General features: G+C 45.7%; 1 protein-coding gene and 1 long non-coding RNA gene across 3 annotated transcripts in view; one reads left to right on the top strand and one right to left on the bottom strand.

Annotated features, from left to right (window-relative positions):
* The window catches only part of LOC147040301 (uncharacterized), a 98,503-nt gene that overhangs the window by 20,395 nt on the left and 63,161 nt on the right, over window positions 1-14,947 (bottom strand). The window contains exon 5 of the long non-coding RNA XR_015063100.1: window positions 3,252-3,324. This is a non-coding gene — a long non-coding RNA (uncharacterized LOC147040301). The remainder of the gene's footprint in view (window positions 1-3,251; window positions 3,325-14,947) is intronic.
* sox5 (SRY-box transcription factor 5) overlaps window positions 9,174-14,947 on the top strand; it is a 47,672-nt gene continuing 41,898 nt past the window's right edge. For both annotated transcript variants that reach the window (XM_085902119.1, XM_085902118.1), the window contains exon 1: window positions 9,174-9,395. In XM_085902119.1, coding sequence (XP_085758245.1) covers window positions 9,319-9,395 — 77 coding nt within the window. In that variant the 5' untranslated portion in view covers window positions 9,174-9,318. The remainder of the gene's footprint in view (window positions 9,396-14,947) is intronic.

The following is a 14,947-nucleotide window of genomic DNA, read 5'->3' as shown; positions in this document are numbered from 1 at the left end:
CCGGAGAAAATGAAAGGCCTTTGTCCGCCTTTGTCAGGACACGGCAGAAAGCGAGAGAGCGAGCGCTTGCCGATCAAAAAAAAAACAAGAGACAAAAGCAAAAACAGACGAGAGAGAGGAAGGAGACAGCGAGCTTGTGGATCACATGACTCGCGAGCATTGTGATCCCGACTGAGGAGCATCTCTCCATCTGGCCAGAAATGAGAGAAACAGAAAAAGGATATGGAGAGAGAAAGAGAGAGAGAGAGAAAGTATTGAGTAAGTGCCAGCGACATCTGCTCCCGTGGGCACAACAATATAACTCCCTGTAGATCCACCTCCCAGTCATTTTCAAAGCCACACGAACCACGATGGTGAGCTCTCGACATTTTATTTATTTATTTTTTTTAACCGACAGATCGTCAAAAACTTCGGGACCGGTCGAGTCCAGTCCTCTCACAAGTCATCCTGGGGAATCTCCAGTTTCAGAATGACTGAATCACAAAACATCATTCAAGTCGTTAATTCACTTTTCTTTGACATTTAAGTTCAGACAGTAGGAACACTTTTTTTTTTCTTTCTTGAAATTGCATTTTGTCTTGCAAAGTTCTTTGCACTTAAGCTGTTTGCTTGAGGGAGATTCCCAAATGAAGTCCCGTGTTGGGCAAGAATACGTTTGCATTGATGTCCGGGAGGGGAGGGGGGAGTTTCCCCATTTGTTTCTCCTACGTTTAATTTTATTAATGCCACATGATCTTTTTTCGCAAACACTGTATTGTTAACCCAACTCACAAGCTCAGACGTCTTTTTTTGTTTTGGGGATGCGGGTCCTGCCGTCGTCAGCCGAAAACACCTGATACATCCATACCATAATTACGGAAATAAATAACAACTTGGGGGGGCGGGGGGAGGAACATGGCGGCTCTGATATGGTGCCATATGTTCAAATGAGAGTTTTTTTGTCTACTGTATCGCTGTTGTCTCAAACAAATGATTACTTGGCTGAGGGACGACTTTTTAAATTGGCAAATGGACGGTTTGGCTTGTTTTTTTTTTAAATTCCAATTGGCGTTTGAAAAGTTGGAAGGGACCAAGTTGTGAAGTACCTGCGTGTAAAGAAAAACAAAAAGCAAACTTTAATCAAACGGCTGGAGATCCGAACAGATTCTGAACGGGCGCAGACAAGGTAATCTGTGTTGTTGAGGGACTGCGGCGTGCCCCCCTCGGTGGTATTTATCTCTACGATGGAAAAAAAATAAATAAAAAAATCAACCCCTCCTCCCTCCGCCACGTTTAATGCTCAAAGTGGAGAGGGCGACAATCTTCCCTCCTAATTTCGCATGTCATCTCCCTCCAAAAGGCTTCAAAGCCGAGGCCCGTGCCAAAGATTTTTCCCGCTCCCGGAGTCGCCGCCGCCAGGAAATCGCTTCTAAACAGGAGCTCGCGACGTGGCGAAGAAGGCTCGAGAGTTTTACTTTCAGATGTCACTCCAATTGCGCACATCTGCGACGGCACCGTGCATCTGCTCGCCTCGCTGATTGAACCCGGGACAGAAAACATCCTCATTATCGCCGGCGATATACAATCGCTCACTTAACTGCGCCACGTTGCTGCCAATCAACGTATCGTTATTTAAAATAGAAATAAAAACGAGTGCTGTAATACAATACTGGATTTGTACTATCGTTTTATTGCCAGATTTGCTTTACTGATTACAATTGGAAGTTTTATCACCGCGCTCTTGACTTCTGAAGGAAATTGTACACGTGTCATGTAACACATTAACTAGATTATTTTACAACCAAATATATCTGCAGGGCAAACACTGACAGCGACGTACCCATAAAATTTTTCAGTCGACATAATTCATTAAGATAGCCGAGCACGGCCGATGGAATAGTTCTGAGGGAAAACGACACCCAAATTGCAGAAAACACAACAACATGTTTGATACCTAAAATAAATTCCATGATGGCAATTGAAGTGTCGACACCAGTATCGATACCTGGTATCGGTACTTACCCATCCTGGCTTAAAGTAGTAATGAATCAAAAACGGACATTTTTGATTGAAGAAACTTAAGTAGCCTGTCAGAGTCAAAAGTCCAACCGATGTTTCGTTGTCATCGATCAATCAGTTTGCTCTTTTCAGGTGACCGGAGCCTCTGTGACTGACTGATGAACCGGTGATAAGTCGTCACCGTGGAAACAGTCGCTAGCGTTTAATGGCCTCCATCTCCAAGAAACAAGCCTTTTCACATCAGCTGCTTCTGACTCAATACGGTTAAATCCATAGGGACTTTTTTTTTTTTGGGGGCCAAAGACATTTTTCAAATGTATTCTAATGACTCACAAAAGTACAACCCCGCTTCCATTGTGTCTACGAATGATTTCTGAGCAACGGGCACAGAGTTGAGTAAGAATGGATTCGAATAAAAGGGGGAGGTGTGCCAACCCCGGCCAGCTGACTTTCATTTAGTGTGTTTTTGCGCCATTAGCGGGCAGGGGTCAGCAGGGGTGAGGTCGTTCACCATGTTTAATAGCCACAGAATGGACTGTGGACATAGTAATAGACTGATAACAAACAGACACTGGCGGGGAAGTGGGAGGTGGGTCAAAAATAATACCGTATTTGGAATTCTCATCGATTTGACTATTTTCCTCCCTTATGACTTGGTAGAATAACTTATGCAGACAAACAGTGCCACGAGCAAATTAGGCATCACCTTATTTCCTTTTTTTTTTGTTTAATGATACATCTTTCAAATATTTTTATGTAAATATTGTTCTAATTACATGACAAGTGAGGGTATAAGTCCCCCCCCCCCCCCCTCCACGGTAGGACAACATTAGGTAAAAGACAAGAGGAAATTGTGAACTTGTGGCGGGGCTAAATGATGAAGATGGCGCGGTGGTCTAATGACGGCGCTGTCTGCCGAGAGCAGAACACGGGAGGGAATTAGTCGTCATTGCATATCAAAGGCAGATCCATTAGGGATTCATGGTAGGGTCTTCCTAATGAGGGGGGGGGGGGGGGGGGGGGTACCGGTGTGTGTTTTGTTTGCTTGGGTCACGTCCTAATCGCACCTTCACAATGACCCGCTTTTCCATGTATTGTGCTTGTGCACGCAGGTGAGTCGCATTTATGAGTTTGGTGGAACCTGCCTGGTTTATTGTCTTATGTTGCACCCCCAAAATCCCAAATATTGGGAAATCAAATCAAATTTTAAACTTATTAAACACACAAAGTACAATTATTAAGGTATTGCTTACCTACTGTTCTTCTGCGCGGATTGTTAGCTTGGGCATCAAAAGATTGGATGGAATTATTTGGGAATATCCATCCCTAGAAAACAAACAAAAAAAAGACCATTTGTCAGTTGCTAACGACTTTGGATACAATTAGCAAACAGAGTAGATCGAAGGGGACAAATCCATGTGGTATTTTTGCTTGACAGTGTTGTTTCTTGATTATTATTTGAAACAAAACTTTAAACTGATACATTTAGTATCCTAAAACTCGATTACAAATAAGTCACCCGCGTAACAGCTAGCAAACATGACAGGCTAACAAAAATCTGCATCAGTGTTACGCTAACACTCACTGCTACTTTTACGCTGCAGGAATACATAAAAACAGAACATACGACAATATTCAGATATTTTTTGTGCTTTGAGGGAACGATGACTATTACCGGAGCTCAGTTGGGGACCTTCTCTGCCTCTGCCGAGCATGTTCCTGCACAAAGCGGTACAACTCTAAATCTAGACTTGCTAATATCCTGTGAAATCCTATCAAATAGGATGATTTAGAAATCGGCACTACTGCCGGATTGTCTTTTTCCGTCTGTGAAAAAGGTTGCGCCCCAAGTGCCGCATTTGTGCCTCCGTGTCAAAAGAGCGCCTTGGTAGACGAAATTAGAGTGGCACGCACGGCGTTGCCAGGACCCTCTGGCAGGCCCGGCCGTGCCTCTCGCTGTGGCACGGCGTGGGCAGAGGTGGCGGCGAGCATCCGGCGGCTTTTGTGTGACACACCAGATCAACGGCGGCGCCCGTTCGCACGTGCTCGGCGGCGCACAATGCGCACCCACCTCCACATCTTCTATCACTTCCTCACCTCCCGCACCGATTATAGCTCTCGATAAGCACGTTTGTGCGGTCGCGGGGACCGATTGGCGATGCCCTCTGTGCCATCTGCGGCGCCAACCCCCTCAACCTCCCACCCGGCCCACTCATCACAAGGGTGGGCTTAACCATCTGTGTGCCAGTGTGTTCCCACAGTGAGAACAAAAAAAAAAAAAAGGGGGGGAGGGCAACAATATGCACAATTACATTTTTGATGTTTAAATAAACTCTATGGTGTCATCACATACTAAACACGTCAACATATGGCATGTGATATGAAATCATATAATGTCATACAAAAATCTAAATAGAGTACATATATCATAGAAGGTTTTAAGTTATCCAGAATTTGTGAAATTTTAAAATATGTACATATATATATATATATTTGTGTGATTTTTTTTCAAGAAAATCATACAAAATTTCCATTTCAATTTTTGGCGAGGAAGCATAAAAAAATAAAATGTGGCAAAAAAATCAGCAGTCTAAAAATATACACAAAAGTTTGTCCGTTTTTGTTGTTATATTTCTATTTTTGCTTCAGAAAATGATACTAAATTCCCAAATGCAAACTCCTTCGAATCACCCAAATTTGAATTAAAATTTGCCCGCCCATTGTTGATTTTTTTTGGTATTTTCCTAATAAGGATAATTAGTCACAGATAAAACGTTTAACATCAATCACTCAAACGTGGAAATTCTTTCCCTGCTGTGTCCAAGCAAGCGGATTAATTTATATTACCAAACATTCCTCCTCGGGTTACTCCACTTGATACCATTTGTCTGACTTCACGCTGCTTCCAAGCGTAAACTTTAATTCAGATTCCACAAGTCGGCAACCATTTGAAATATTCGCAATTGTTTAAGGCTGAAAGAACGACATTATCCACGCTGGTGTGAAAATGAAAGCCCCAAACGCGGCTAAGGTCGTCGGGTGGCCTGCTGGACGGGTATACCTGCGGTGATGGTTAATGGTCGGAAGTCAAAGTGGGATGCGTCAAAGGGATGCGGACCGAGCCAGACATCGGGCCTGATGTAAATCTCCATGTAAATATCGTCCACACTATAAGAACGCGCTGACTTGTGTTCGGGTAATGATGGCGAGTGGGTGTAGGCTACATGCTGCTTACCGTGGGCAGCCGCCTTGTGTGATGTTTGGATCTTTACGAAAGGTAAGTCGACTTTTCTTTTCGTTTTGTGTTGTTGTTTTTTTTTTTTTAAATTGATGTCTGGCAACTTGTATTTATTTTTTCCTTCCTGCATTCTTGCAACAGCAAGTAAGCAAGCGCGCATTGTCCCCTATCGGGGGGCCACGGTGATGAAGGAAGGAGGTACTCTTGCGTGGATGCGATAAGATTAGATTTTCTTCCATCTGTGACATAGAAGAAAATGGAAGTGGATTATTTAAAAGATGACAGAATTAAATTAAAACTAGTGGGCGTTATTGTTAGGCAAGGAACAGTGGCGGCTTAAACGCGGCGGCTCAGCGGAGCCCCCAGGCATTGGATAGCGCCATCTCTTCTCTCTTGTTCTCACCCAATAGTCTTAAAAAAAAACATCTAAACAGCCTTCCAGGACCACAAAGCCCGTGTAGAAAATCAGCAAAAGATTTCCCTTCTCACTCCAGAATCTTTTTTGCGCCTGTTCCTGCACACGTTGTCCTATTCCCTGAGAGCAAGTACACTACTGCCAGGGCGCATCAATCCAAGGGTTGAGCTTGTGCTTTGACGTGGAGGAAACACAAAGTGCTGAGATTTGGTGCGTAAATATGTGGAAGAAAACAAAAAACAAAAGCAAGTTGCCAAATCCTCCCTTTCAGACCAAAACTGAAAAAGGCAACATCTTGACAGCTTTGAGATGGCGTGCGTGGAAGGGGGGAAACAACCAAACAAAAGATATTCGATAAGTACATTCCAATTGGGTTGATGAACATCTACATAACGTTCACGGAGGGCCGTTGACAATTGCTGCAGTGCTCGCTAGTTAGCGATGCGATAAAACGCCCTGGATTGGTCTCCAGCCAATCTGAGTTAATTTTATATTTTCGATATTAATCATGAAAAGCTACCACATCAAGTTCGATTCTGCTGTATTCAAATTTGTCTTTCTGTATCGAGTATTATTTTTTTTTCTCGGTTAATCATTCACTTTCCAGTTGTCGTCTATCCATTAACCCCGCCGCCACGCCGCCGCTTCTTGCATTGTCTACTCCAGCCGCACAATACCAACAAACGACACCAGAAGCAGCCTAATTAACCGCCTTCATGTTTTCAAGGAGAGACCGAGAGAGACGAACGAGGGGGAAAAACAACAACAACAACAAAATCTAATCCGGCTAATTAGTAATGAGTTAAGATTTGCACAAAGCGCGCAGATTGTTAATTAATTTCCCCGTGCAAGTTCGTCGTCAGACTTTAGTTCCCGGCAGAATGTTTTGTCCGTGAACAACCATAAGGCCTTTTCGCACTGCACTTAGAGCGAACCAGTCTATGGTGCTAGCATTGACCATATTTGGAAGTGTTAGCAAGAGGATTAACGCGCTAGTGAATATGACCACGAGTGTCCGGAGACCCCCGTGCCGGGATTAACCGTGCGCTGGCGTCAAAAGATAGCGCCTCTATCTTAATAGCTCGCCACTCATGCCTTCAGATGAGGCTCTCGACTGTCCACCCACGATAAACCGACTTCACACAGGACGTGCTCGCCCCCCCCTTCGCCCACTTCTCACCCCCCCGCTCGCTCTTCCGCTACTTCGAAGAGAGGCGCACCGAGGTATTGATATCAAAAGTCACGCTGGGATGGAGATAAGCGTTCGCACCACTGGCAATTGTTGCATATTTGTCAAATAGTGGCGAGTTTAGCATCCGTATTTTTTCAACTATAAGGTTCTTAAAAATCAGGTGACAACTTTTCAGCTCATTTTCTCCTCATTTTTAGTCGTAAACCAACTCGCTGATTTTGGTGAAACAACGTTTCCCATTCGGAATATTTTCAAGATTCTCCAGAGATCTATGACTGCGCTAGTGTTAGCTAGGTTTGTTTACGGGCCGTCTCCCTGCGCCCCTAATGCGGTACAGCTGTCAGGGTCCCCGTCCCCTATCAACGGTTTCATTGTGTGCTTTTTAGTCACGTCGACTAAAAAATAAATTGAATGAATGAATTTCCCCAATAATGGAAAAGATCTCTTCTAAGGTAAACTAATGCATAAATGAGGTTATCATTTGTTTCGCAGCTTTTTGTTTTGTTGCAGGGTCAAGGAGAGATGCCGTTCCCAATCAATACCCCGTTTAGTAGTGGAATGTGATTCAATTATTCCGGACCGGAGTGTATTCTTCCCATTTGACCGTCAATTGGATTAGGTAAATCGAAAAACGAATGCACCTGATTGTTGTTGACTTTGGCATTTTCATATTGCCTGTGGAGTGGGGAGTAAGTCAAGTGGGGTGATTTGTGGACTTAGTAAAAGTCGGTTTTAGGAACCATGTGGAAGTTGCTATTGAACTATTTCGCTGCCATTGACCTTGTTGCATTTTTCTTCTGCCAATCCAATGGTCTTGTTTTTCCAACACTTCATTATGCAATCCAAATTTGCCATTTCTAAGCGTACAGTGACAAAAGTGGCTTCCCCCCCTCCCAATCCGCCCATTTGTGTGTGTTTAAGTATTACAGAAGTGGCAGTCTGTCAACTCCGCTTTCCTCTCCACTCGCTGGAACAATAGCTGGATTGGCCGTATGTGTGACACGCAGACCACACACCACTAATAGTGAGTGACAGCACAAAGAGGCAAAGAACAGCGTGCACCCCTGACACACAACATGTACAGTACGCACACCTGAGGACACAATGGCTGTGTGTTTGACGGGTTAAGGTGTGTGTGTGCGTTCATGCGTGAGAGCGCCGGCCGGCCGACATGTGTTGAAAGTGTTCAGCTGTCCGCTTATAACCAAATCAAATGCACACAGAAGAATCAATTGACTCATTCCGGAGGCATCAAAACAAAAAAGGACGATTCTCGGATGGGTTTTATTTCAAAGTTGTGTTTCGGTGGGAAAACCTACCGGGTTATTCAAATGATTTTTTTTTTTTTTATCACCACAGGTATGACAATAACCACATTCAGACGAAGACGGCTTATTATGGTCCAAACGTTTTTCCATAACCTATAAGAAAAATTAATTCGGCTCTTTATTGAGAAATTCCAGCTAGTCGGCAATTAAGACCTGACATAGCAGTTTTGAAAGAAGCCATTTAGTAAAAGAAGAAGAAACAATGCGTCATCGTTTTTGGAATATTTGCCCGAGTAGAAGAATCGGGACCTGTCCATCGGAAGACTGACGGTTTCCTGGAGGTCCGAATCAGTTGAGGGCCCCAGTTTGGAACCTGTCCTGACCCGGATTGATGATCAAACAGCCAAATTGCGTCACAACAAACCATGTGACACTTTCATTGCTCCCAAGAATGTAAACAGGACGTTGTTTTGTTTTGTTTTTCCCCCGGGCCTTTGAACAAATAAACATTTTTGATAGATGATCTTGGACATTATTTAGCCGACTGCTCATTTGCTAATTAGTGTTAAGTCAACAATCGAATAAGTTTCAAGGCGTTGTCACAGAAACATTTTCGAGGCCGGTGTGAGCTTATCGCGACACCTCGCCTCATCCTGTCAACCGTCGATGCTATTTGGTTTTTTTTGCACCCTTGCACTAATAATCGCTTAGTTTGCAGATTAAAATCTCACCGCAAATGCGACAGGAAGTGAATGTGTGTTATTGACCTGGCTTTGAATCCCGCTGACAACTCTACGATGCTTTTTTGGGTTTTTGTTTTAAATCTGTCAACCATCCACTTTGTCGTGGCGAGAGTTGGATGTGAGGAACTAACGATCCCTCCGGACTTTTCCCTCGTAGATGACAGCGAGTCAACCTCGACTGCTGGCCCTTTAAGAGCCGGATCTCGCAGTCTACAGCCAGGGGAGGAGAAGAGGAGGGACAGCGGCACAGAACCAAAGAGAGAGAGAGAGCGCAAGAGAGGAGGAGGGAGGGTGTCAGTCTGAAAGTGTGTGAGTCGAGAGAGCGAGGAACACACACACAGTCGGACACAGAAAGAGAGAATCGGCGGCGTGTGTGAAGGATCACTCCTGTCCCGTCTTGTTCTGAGGGGAGACCTACCCAACCCGGTCCAGTCCGTCGAGTATTTTTTTGGGGGGACTCTTTTATGTTGTTGCTGTCGAGAGAGACGGACCCTTACTCCAGCATGCTCACTGAGCCTGAGCTACCTCAGGAGTGTAACAGGTACGTAACACACACACACATACTTTTTGGTTGATGAGTGCGGGGACCGAGCGGCGGGACGCTGTCAACTCGAGTCCAAAGTGTGTGTGGAAAATTTTCAAATGAATGAATGTGAGGGCAATACTTAGAAGTGGTTATCACCTCGCCTCCACTTTCATCACTTTATTTCCATCTCTCTTCCCCTGTTAGGTCATCATGTGTTTCTTCTCAAATCTCACCGCACTTATCGCAACAATTATTTTCCCGTGGTTGTTACTTTTCCCCCAAAAAAAAAGTTCTTTTTCAACATATCCCAACCCGGGTTTATTTTTCACTTAATCCCACGTTGTAATCCTATTGTCCAATGCGCTTGTTTTCCTCCCGAGTATGCTAATCGCTTAAAGGTGCGAAGCGTCTAACTTTGCCCTTTTTGCCACACTGTCAACACAAGTGCAATAACCGCACAGCTCCCGTGAAGGCCAGATTAATGTTTTAATATTATAATACCCGCGCTTTTAAAAACGCACCCCTCCATGCCTTCTGCGTGACTTTTATTGCATTAGTAAGTCTCCGTCTGTTTTGCCTCATGAAACTAATCTTTTGTTCGCAGATAAACAGTAGTTGAGAGGAGGCGGCGGAGAAGAGGGAGGAGGAGGGGGGGGGGGGTGTTACAGGCCCCTAGAATTAAAAACACATTTAGATGACGGCGGAAAAAAAATAATCAAATCCGGTAAAGTGATTGAGAGGCGGGTGAGAGAAATATAACAACAGCGAGGGAAGGAATTAAAAATTGAAAGGATTAAAGGGGAATGTATAGAGATAACTGCAGGGATTACAATGATTTAAGTGGGGAGCACTTAAAACTCGTTGCTTTCCAGTAATGCACTCCATCATCACCGTGTGTGTGTGTGTGTCGGAGTTTTTGGTCGGGCCTCGTCAATGTGCCTGGCGATGTCAGTGGCTTCATCTTTTCATCACACTTTCACTTCTTCTCGTGATTTGTGTTTTGTCTTTTGGAAATCAAATTGACATTTTTGGGCAAAATAGTGGATTTTAGCGTGCGGGGAAACTTTGTTAAAGTTACTGGGAGCTAAGAAAAAGTGAGACGGGGATCTGTGATGGAGGGAAGAAGAGGTAGAAAGGTGGAAGGGGGAGCGAAGGGGGGGGATTTTTCAATATGGCGTTAAGGGGGGGGGTGTTGCTGGTTTTTCACACCGCTCCATTTGGGCCCTCTTTTTATTTAAACCGACGCTAAAAATATTTCTCAAAGTTTTAGAACTCCGTTATTTTAAAGACACCAAAAAAAAAAATTCCAGGGAAAGTTTGGTGGATTTCTTCGACCTCTATTATTATTATTATTATTATTGTTTTGGTCTGTTTAAAAACTTGCCGTGCATTATTTAAACAAGGGAAATTAAAGTGATCTGTGTGTGTTCTCCTCGTCCGGCCTCCCTTACTTTCTCTTACACACACTCATTTGCCACACACACACACAAATTTGGACTGGAGGCCATTGTCTCTGGGCCATATTGTCCGTCCCCGGAGAGTCTTGATAACCGTGTCTCCATCCGCGGAGGAGGAGGGAGTACGAAAAAAAAAAAAATACCAATGGAGAATACTAAGAAGCCCCCTTTCGGACCCACCACAGGGGTGAAGTCGGCTGACCGTAGGGGGGAAAAAAATCGGGGCCGTTTGGGGTTGCGTTTGTTGTGCATTTAGATTGATACGTGTGGTCATATGACGCGGGAGGAATCAAGTGTGGGTGGAGGGGGGGGGTCACATGGTCGGTGTCGAAGTTCAGCTAAGCAAGGAAGGGGAAGGGGGGGGGGTCCTAAAAGTCACTCTCGGAAACATTCATCCGCCGTCGTGGTCTTCCGCTATTTCCCCCCCCCCCCCCCCCCAATACACACACGGTCCCTTCGGCCTACAATAGGAGGCAGTGTTGGAGGTTGCGAGGTCCCTCCCAGAGCTCCACAATGAAGCCTCTGTCTTTCCAGGTAGTGTGTGTGAGTGTGTGTGTGAGGCAGCCAGAAAGGGAGGAGGTCAAAAAAAGTAAGGGACAAATGAAAGAGAGCACCAGTGTGTGTGTGTCATTTGGAGAGTGAGCTCACATGTGTGTCAACGTGTTGATGACAGTGAGACAAATGTCGCGACTCCTTCACGGATTGCTTAACAAATAGCAAAGTCGGCGTAACAATGGAAAAAGTCGCTCCCTCGCTCAATAAACACCGTGCCGCTTATTCGGCCCCCCCCCCTCCTCGCAAACATCAAGACAAGAAGGGGAGTGCATGCCTTCCACCGGATGCACTTTTCCCTCTCTCCGTCTGTCTCCTTTCAAACAAGCCCCCCCCCCCCCCCTCGCTCAACCCCCCCATCCCCTCACACGCAGACACACACACATTGTCTTCTTCCTTCGATATTTTCCCACGCGCTGTCTTCACTTGTCTGGACTTTAAAGTGATGTGGCAATGTCGATTTTCTCTCAATTTTCCGGGGAACAGAGTGCTCGCTTACTCTCCGATGTTGAACGAATGCACACACACACAAAAACACAAACACACAACGGAATTTAGCACACACATGACCGTCTCTCTTGCGTGTGTATGACATTCAGTTTAGTGCGTTCCCGCCTTTTGTCGCCTAACAGCGGGCCAGTTTCGTACCTCTTACACAGTGGACGCTTTGTGTGTGTGTGTGTGTGAGCACTGACTTTGCTTCAAGCGTTCATCAGGGGAAAATCCAGCATGCATTGCTAAGAGCACAAAAATGTTACAGTGTACTTATAAATAGTCTGACTCGGGACGTTGAAATATTCCGATTGTTGCTTGAGTTTGTCCACTTTGTTTATTATTGCCCGGCGCTATAAATAGATATTAGAAGATTTCCTTAAGGGGGGCAATGGGGAGGGAAGCGGTGACCTTCTTCCAAGCAGCTGATTGTTGGGGGACAGTAAGTAAGACAACACCGGAGCAATGAGCTCGGGGGGGGATAGAGACATCGAGATTGGATAAAGGGACATCGGGAACAAGGAGGGGGGGGCGGACATTTGCTTAAATTCCCGGCTGAGGTGTCACACGGATGTTGCAAAAGGCCTCAGGTTCAAATATGCCCCTCAACTGGCAATCCGGTTCCACAATCAAAAACGCTTTGGGCATTTGACCCCACCTCCCTCCTCGCACGCGTCCGGGATGCATCGGACGGGCCCGCTCGTGTCACGGCAGAAATACGGCTTGTAATCTAAAGCGAGGCTGTACATGCACATTCACTTGACTGCGTGAGGAATTCTCCAGAGGGGGCTCCCACGCTCCCCCTGAAAAGGAGTTAACAAGAGCAGTTAGCGCCATGATGATGTTAGCAGCCAGCGCTAACGCACAAGTCAGACTCCTTGACTTTCTACACGCGTCGATTTTGCTGCGACTTGATTACGGGGGCCCCGGCAAACCGGGCCGGAGACGGTTATCCCGTCGTCCGCGGGCGATTACGCGTCCGGTTAATGGACGCGCGTCCCCGTTGCGATTAGTGACTTAGCGGCAGTGGACATATGTGATATGAGAGCGACTTAACGGAGGAGCCGCTAATCATCAAAAAAGCCAAGGGGGAAGTGGCGCTCTAATCTCGGCTTAGTGCTGTCACCGGTTGTGTGTGTGAGCCCGAGTGTGTGTGCGTTTCGGCCGTCAGTTTGTGTAACGGAGGAGACAAACAACAGATTAGATGCGTGTTTTTTGGATTTGATTGGATGTTTAAAAATACATAGAGGGATGCGTTGTCATGTATGTCGTTGCACTTTTTCAGTCGGATCGTTGAAAGGTTTGGAGTCACTTCTTATTTTTTGGGCCGGTTTATAGATTTGGATTTTTACTTTGTTGTGCTTGACATGTTAGTAGCAACAAATTATGCTCATATTTTCGAATTATTAAGAAGCGAGGGAGGGGCCGAGTCTCGTCGGTGTTAATCCGAGCATCCTCCAGGTTTCCGTCGGCGTAACAAAAATATGACCAACGTCGCTAATGTTTTCCAAATCCTCCCTTTTTTTTTTTTTTTCACCCCCGGATGGCGAAGCGTGTGTGAGGTGATTCAAAGGTGACCCCGGCTGCGTACGCACGTGTGTACATAGGGTTACGATTAGGCGGAGGTGTGTGTGCGACACAAGGGGACGTGTGTGTCGGTCAGTCGGTGTGTGTGTGCGCGCCAAACAAAAGGCCTCAGTGTGAGCCAGTGAAGGGAGGCAAAGTAAACAGGCAGTGATGAAGACAGACCTGCAGTGTTGGGGCCTCTGTTGTGAGTGTGTGTGTGTGTGTGTCTGCACTCTGGTTTGCACAGCTGGGTCACATAGGATCTTGTGTGAATGGAGTAAGACAAAGATTTCTACCCACTTAATGGCAACGTGTCATGATCTAGAAATAACTGTTTACTCATAATGTCCGTAATCGTACGGACGCAACTTGCAAGCGGAGAAATCTGCACATTCAGCCGTGTTGTCTTTTACGTATGTTTGGCTTCATTGTTGTACATTGGGCTTTGTTGACGTAACATTTTCCGCACACCGGGATTCCAAAAATGTCACTTGGTGACATTTAAGAAAAGCTCCGTTCAGTCGTATTTTACAGGCCAAAGCGACATACCGACGAAACAGGCCAATGAGAAGTCAAAGCCAGAAAAGGCTCCGTGACGTTTCTTCCGTCAACGTCCGAAAACACGACTGAACGTCTGTCGTCTCGGCTCTTTTCTGCGCCGTAACTTTGCCCCCTCGCCACATGTTTCCCTTCCCCGGAGATTGTTTGACTTTGGCTGTCACGAGGTAAATAAGCAACGAATTAGTAACAGGGCTGCTCGTCGGCGCCCGGCCAGATACGCCGTCCAAAAGAAATCCAATCGAGGCTAATCACTTCAGCGCAGACCGACCGAGAGGAAATTATCAGAAGAAGCGAAAGCGACATAAAGTCAGAAACCTGTTGCTTCTTTCTACCCAATCCCTCACACACACACATGGAGACGCTCCTCTCCGGGAGCCAGCCCGTTAGCTGCCTATTACCCAGGGTCATCGTCGCAGTGGCTTCAAGGCTGACAAGTGCATCTGAAAGCACTCAGCCGACGCTGAGAAGCACATTAAATTCTATTATTGCTGCATAGTCACCGCATCCCTATTCAGCCTCGCCGAGGCAAATTTTACCTTGCGAGAGACAGAGTTCACCTAATAGATGTGGCTTTATATCCTTTGCTTCTTTTCAAGGGAACAAAGCCGCGGTAACAAATTGACACAGTGGGGCTCTTGTGTTGCTAGCCATTTTCCTTCAGTCCCCCTATTGTCCAGAGGTTTTCATAAACGCATATTATTGTCAGTGTTCATACAGTTCCCCCTCTCCCCCCTCTCTCTCTCTGTCCATTATTTTCTTCTGTCTGTGAAAGCCCATTGTCATAGCATGGTGATTTCCCGCACAATGCCGGTGCAAGCGGGCTTCATTTGCAGTAATGGTCCCCGTCTTTTGGAAAAAAAACGTTGAATGGCCTCCGTCGTAAACACACTGGAAGAGTGTGTTTGAAGGTCCGCCAAAGAGCTGAAGGAGGTTTTTGTT

This window comes from Syngnathus leptorhynchus, chromosome 21 (genome assembly GCF_054491065.1).
Source record: "Syngnathus leptorhynchus isolate UIUO chromosome 21, UIUO_Slep, whole genome shotgun sequence".
In the NCBI taxonomy this organism is placed as follows: domain Eukaryota; kingdom Metazoa; phylum Chordata; class Actinopteri; order Syngnathiformes; family Syngnathidae; genus Syngnathus; species Syngnathus leptorhynchus.
Note: the sequence above shows the minus strand (reverse complement) of the source record. Positions and strands in the feature narration are given on the sequence as shown.